The following is a 6,933-nucleotide window of genomic DNA, read 5'->3' on the forward strand; positions in this document are numbered from 1 at the left end:
AATCTCTACTTGTGATAGCCTGAACCTTCAAAATGTAAGTGTGACCTTGACCTTTGAAGAAGGGACATGGTTTTTGGACGCCACGGAATGTTGTCATGGGATAAGACATTTGTGCCAAGCTACTTCAAAATCCCTCAATGCATGACAAAGTTACAGTCTGGACATGATTGTTGTGTGTAAGTGGGGGCACACTGACGGACATGAGCCTTAGCCGCGACATATCGTTTTCATGTGATAGACATTTGTGCCATGTTATTTTAAAATCCTTCCATGCATGACAAAGTTACAGTCCGGACATGAATGTGTATCTTCAAACTCTTCTTGCGAGAATGAGTACCTTCAAACTATAAGCGTAACCTTGACATTGAAGGTAGGAACATGGGTATTAGTCGTGACAAATGTGTGTACCTATAAACTCTTACTGTGATAAAGTGAAACTTCAAAATGTTAGTGTGACCTTGACATTTGAGGTAGGGTTGTAATTCTTGGACGCGACACATTGTCTTGATGTGGTAGACAATTATGCCTAGTTATTTTAAAATCATTCAATGCATGACAAAGTTACAGTCGGGAACGAATGTGTGTACATATTAACTCTAATTGTGATAATGTGAAACTTCAAAATGATAGTGTGACCTTGACCTTTGAGGTAGGGACGTAGTTCTTGGACATGACACATTTTCTTGATATGGTAGACATTTGTGCCATGTTATTTCAAAATCCCTCAATGTATGACAAAGTTACAGCCCTAACACGAATGAAGTGGGGACGCACAGAAGGGACAGTAATAATGTGGCTACTCCATTGTTCTCTCTATTGTTCTTTTTAGCCACACAAAAGAAAATAGCCACATAAAAGCATTATGGAATAAATGACATCAAAGAGAAAGAACTGTTACCTACTGTCCCTCTAGCCACATTATAACTGTCCCGTGAGAGCGGACAGACGGTGCGATTTTAAAATGCCTCCCTTCGGGGGCAAAAAAAATATTTATAGTATTCTTACTTGCTTTCTTGTACATCATATATTGTTCTGCAGACGAAAAATGTACATCATCCACCACAAAGTGACATCGGTAAAACTGACTGAAAATGCCCATGTTAAACAGAAAGTATGTTTCTTTTTTGGCATCATGACCTTTTGTGTATTCATCATGCTCAGTATTTCCACCTGTATGTCCAGCCTTCCCTCGACTTGTTCCGCCTCCTTCCATGTAACTGTCATACCCATATGCGTATCCTGAAGCTGCTAACAATGTTTCTATATACTTCTGTAAAACAATTTATTAATATGTTTGTCTGTCTGTAAGAATATCCATATGTATGAATGAAAGTGAAAAGCTAGCTGCATTATTTTATATACAATGTACATGTATATGCACAAGATTGATTTCTTGCCACATGCAAATTTTTAATAATAAAAAAATACAATAGAAATGTATCATTTGGATATTCAAATGAAATATTTCTTTAAAAAATGTTGATACAGGTCTAAATAATGCAGCAAGTACATATACACCATGAATAATAATATTCTGTTCTAGAACATTTCAATGTCTGCTATAGTTTATAAAGATATGAAATATTAAATCATGTATCCCACACTTACAACAACATTCATATATATTTCTTTCCTGATTTGTTGACTTGTATTATATCCAATACTATCAACATTACTATTCATTATATTGCAGACCAACAATTACAGACCAATTCACTTCATGGTCATGAAATGAGGTATCTAGAACAGGGTCTTTTTACACTACAGTAGATAAACTCAACATTTTCATTTAAAAGTTAAAAACTCCTGAGAAATCAGCCTTAATAAACAAAATTTCTCTATTTATGATTTATCAATCTTTTGTTGATATTTCAACCATTTTTCATTGTTTGTTGCCTGTGTTCAGAGCAATTTTAACTATCATCTAGAAGCTGGGTAAAAATAACCTTTGGAGACCAAAAAAATGAGGTCAACATAAACACATTCAAGTTACCAAATTTAAATAGATTATTAAAGTCTGTCCTGTTTTTATCTTACAAGAACATAAACTTGTTTGTTGGCAAAAAATTTTAAAACAATTATACTGGCCAAATGTCAGGGTTATCTATTTATGATGGAAAAATCTGATTTGTCTGTTTTATCTGACTCATCTTTTTGTCTTGTTCATTTGATATCAATAAAGTACATTCTTAATAAAAATTCACTTGTCAATACAGGCTGTGTGACAACCTCGGCAATACAGACATTTGATTTTTCACCCTTGTCAATGTTTTTGAAGTAGATACTACTCTTTAATTCATGATTTATCTTCAAAATGATGCCAACTATTGTAAACACAAGCAATTACCATGGTATTGATAGCAATCCATAAGTCCCCTACCGGTTAGAACCCCAGCAACATTCTGATGGACCATTGGCCACTCAATTTTACCAGTGAATGAATGACATGAATGAACTTAAATCTTTTAAGTTCTAAGTTTGTCTATATCGCAGTAATGTGTTAAGTTTCCCTGCCTAGTAAGGAAATTATGTTTATACAACCTTGTCATATTATTACGATGTGGGATTTTAAAGTAAATCCTATAAGGAATGAAGAAGTTGGAGTGAAAAATACCAATTTCTCAAAAAAAAATTAAGTTCAAGGGGGACATATTTCTGGAAATAGTCTTGCTAGATTATTTAACCTTCTCAAAAAAATTGAGTGATAATAAGAAACATATATATGAAGTTTGAAGTACATGTAGGTACATTAGGAAATAAAGAAGTTATTTAAAAAAAGACAACATTTTTTTTAAATAAAAATTCTAAGTTCAAGGGAGGTAATACTGATAATTTTTGTGCTAGAGTTGTAAACCTTGTCACATATGATGTGGTTGATGATCGGAAACTTATATTTTAAAGTTTGAAGTAAACACCTTAAGAAAATAAAGAACTTATAGTGAAAAAGCTGAAAAATTTAAATCAGAAATCTTGAAATTCAAGATTTGTTGCCATAGCAACCAGAATTTTCAACATAGGAAGAAAAGAAAAAATGTGCATAATCTCCAGACTGCCATCTACCCATATTTCAAGTTTCATAAAAATATTTTCAGTTCTTTTTGAGTTATCACTGGATCCAGTTTACGTGTTAAATTTGCCATATTTTCAGACTATTTGTTGCCATAGCAACCAGAATTTCCAACATAGGAAGAAGAAAAAAGACATGCATAATCTCCATACTGCCATCTATCCATATATCAAGTTTCATAAAAATATTTTCAGTACTTTTTGCATTATCGCGGGATCCAGTTTCGTGGACGGACGGACTGACAGACGGACGGACAGACAGACAGACGGACGGAGGGTAAACCTAAAGTCCCCTCCCGTTAAACCGGTAGGGGACTAATAAACTTCAATGATATCATGAATTCTGATTGTCAGATAAAATATTCAACAATATACATCATACAACCACTATCATAGGTACTCTCATATTAGAGATATGATAGGCATGAGTGATATTTCAATGGAGTACAATGAGCTGCTTATCTCTGTTATCTAAATCTCTGTAAATATACAGCAACAACATGAAAATTTATATTACAGTATTTGTCAACTTGATTTTCAAAGAATTTGTATCAACACTTCACCTGTCTGTCTTCGTCTTCAATCATACCACGTTCCACCATTATATCATCTCGAACCTCAGTAATTACATATCCTAAATAGTTTGATCCTTGCCATGTGCTTTCATCCCAAGCTTCCGGAGAGTCTTCAGTTAGCCCTATACCCATATAGTATCATATGGACTAGCTTCAAACAAGAAACTTTTGGATATGTCAATAGTAGGTCTGCCAGATAATCGTTGTTTTGTAAAAACTGTTTCATAAAGAGTAAAATATCAAATATGACACAATATCAAAATATTCATCTCTCCACAAAAACATTTTGACACATGAAAATTTACAACTTAAAAAAACACTAAATATTCCAAATCTGGTGTACATGCATATATGTATTTTTTAAAGCACAACTTTATTTATTGCCAATAATATGTTTTCCTATGATACATAGTAAAACTATGAATGATATTAGGAAATATTAGTTAAAATGGATCAACAACTAAGAAAATTCATAAATGTGAATTTAAATCAAGTAATTTCCCCTAATCAGCTCTAAGAGTTTACCCTCTTCTGATTTCAAGGCTGAGTCTAAAATAATGTGATCATTTCATTTGGCTGTTTGTTTTTCAAAAATATAAAACAAAGTAATACTTTATCATTCAAAAAGTAATAACTTTTTCCTGTATAAAAACTGCACATGCAGGTTAACAATTAATAGAGAAGAAAAAATGCATTAGATTGTCATGACCAAGGCAAGAGCAGTTGTTGCACTTTTTTTTAATTATATGTAGTGTGACTCAGGGTGCAATGTAAAAAGAGCTTAAAACTTATAGCTTAGAGTTTTATTATCAAAATATAACTGTCAAAATTAATGACATCTGAAAAGCATAGCATAAGCAATGGTTTCTTCACACAAAGTACCGAAAAGGAAATACTATTTCCTGATTTAGACATATAATTTTATGCAAGAGTAGCAATAATGTATATTTTTTCCTGAAGAACCCTAAGAATAATTAATTCCCTTGCCTACAGATGTGAGCTTTTAATGTGTTCTCATAGTTCTACAGATGTAAATGCATGAAAAAGGTGCATTAAGCCTCTTATCATTCACAATTTGTTCTCAAATAAATATATTCAATAACAATTAATATTACTACAGGAAATCTTTAGCCAAATGATAGACATTAAATGAGCAATATCATGTTCATCAAAAGGTATATGATCTATCTGAAAGAATTGCTTACCTTTTCCCTATTTCCTTCTTTGACAATATATAAACAATGCTGTTGCCATATTTCCTGATTAAATCCCCTTACTTTCCGCCCAAAAGCTTTTATCTTCTTGGGATCTTTGCACTTCAAAACTTGATTAGCAATCTCTCTATCTTCAAATAACTCTGCAGAGAATATTTCAAATTTAACATCACATATTAATTTATAGCAAAGGAACACATTTTTTACAAAATGATTTAAGTTAAATAATATAAGATCTACAAGAGAATAGGTCACTTAATATATTCCAAAGATTTCTGGCCATTTTAATTCCCATGCTTTTCTGATAACTGGTCTGTTCTAATGAATATGAGAAAATTGGAAATTTTAATGTCCTTGCAACAGATTTATAATTTGTTATAAAAATTCTCATACATGTTAATATACAATCATGCAAACGGCTATTTTAATTGTAAATAGACTGACTTAAGAAATAAGAATATTTTGTGTTTTCCCAGCTATATCCTGGGGTACAAATAAACATTCACAGTTACAACTTCTAAAATAAGTGCAACTGCTTGAACAGCAGTGCACCATGGAGTTATAACCATAAATGTTTGTTTGTATTGGAGATAAAACTTGTGGAAAAAAACACATTTGCCGAGTTTCAAATAACAACTATTCCCTTGTATAAGTGATAAATTGCCACTTTTATTGCCATGCATTAGAAAAACATTACAATGTATAGCTATTACTATTCTTCTTCTTTGTCAATGTATATAAGATTTACCTGCTTTCTTGAACATCATATACTGCTCTGCGTTACAAAATTTCTTGCCATGGACTTGGAACTCTGACTTATGCCACTGGCTGTAAATGTCATAATTTTTCCAAAAGTATACATATTTCTCTCTGGCTTTGTTAAATTTCTCAACATCAAAATAATCTTCTTCAAAGTCTTCATCTTCATCATAAGTTTGTCCCTGCCTTAAAGCTGCAAGAGCATCTTCCCTTTCCTTAGATGAGGAATTATTACTGTTTGCAGTACCTGCAGGTTCACTAGTATCTTCCATTTTACTTTCAGACTGACCAGTTTCATGCCTTTCTTGGACATTATCCTTCAAGTTTTCTGATGGTGTACTTGTAACATCAATAATCACCAAATTACCTGGAACTGATATTGTTGTATGTGTATCTTTTACTTCAACTGCATGAGAATACTGGTTTCCATCAAAGTCATTGTTCATGTTAGGTGTAATATTTGTACCATTATCTTGTGAATCTTTATTTTGAATGAGAGCATCCTCATTAGATTTTTGTCTCAGGGATTCATTTTGTTTCTCTTTATCAAACTCTTGTATACCTCCTCCACCTTTATCACCCTCTGGTATACCTACTCCATCTTTATCACCCTCTGGTATACCTACTCCATCTTTATCACCCTCTGGTGTACCTACTCCATCTTTATCACCCTCTGGTGTACCTACTCCATCTTTATTACCCTCTTGTATACCTACTCCATCTTTATTACCCTCTTGTATACCTCCTCCATCTTTATCACCCTCTGGTATACCTTCTCCACCTTCATCACCCTCTGGTATACCTTCTCCACCTTGATAACCTTCCTCAGCAGGCTGGGAGTTAACAGATTCATTGATTTCTTTTGTATAATCTGTTTTGTTGTCCTTAGTAAGGCATCTCTCAGAATTGTCATCAGTATTTCTGTTTTTGTTACCAAGATCCCACGATAAATCGTCTCCCACAACATTGTTCATTTTTTCTGATGAACTGGTCTCCATTCTAAATAAAAGTTATATGACAAATTAAACTTTTACAGAATCTAAATAAATTTTCATTTCCTTTTATATACATGTATATATACATCTTTTTGGTTTGGTTTTGGTTTTTACGTGGCACCAACACTGTTTAGGTCATAACACGACTTTCCAGCTTTACTGGTGGAAGAAGACCTCAGATGCCCTTCTGTGCATTATTTCAGGCATGAACAGGCACTGGAAAGAATTCAAAGTCCGTGTGAATATTCAAACACACACTGACAGTGGTGAGAGGCTATAGTGATTTGAAGTCAACAACCTTAACCACTTGGGCAACAACATCCC

The 6,933-nt window shown here is 33.1% G+C and overlaps 1 protein-coding gene across 1 annotated transcript; it reads right to left on the reverse strand.

Moving 5' to 3' along the window:
- Window positions 1-1,132: 1,132 nt before the first annotated feature.
- Window positions 1,133-6,613, reverse strand: LOC132717912 (uncharacterized protein DDB_G0290685-like; the record flags this gene model as incomplete). Its single annotated transcript, XM_060701499.1, is given in 4 exon segments — window positions 1,133-1,270; window positions 3,630-3,858; window positions 4,847-4,998; window positions 5,604-6,613. Coding segments are annotated over 3 exon segments (1,266 nt in total). The 3' UTR covers window positions 1,133-1,270; window positions 3,630-3,753.
- Between the last annotated feature and the right edge of the window lie 320 nt (window positions 6,614-6,933).

Source organism: Ruditapes philippinarum, unplaced genomic scaffold (assembly GCF_026571515.1).
Source record: "Ruditapes philippinarum isolate M1 unplaced genomic scaffold, ASM2657151v2 ctg21937_1_1_1_1, whole genome shotgun sequence".
Lineage (NCBI taxonomy): Eukaryota > Metazoa > Mollusca > Bivalvia > Venerida > Veneridae > Ruditapes > Ruditapes philippinarum.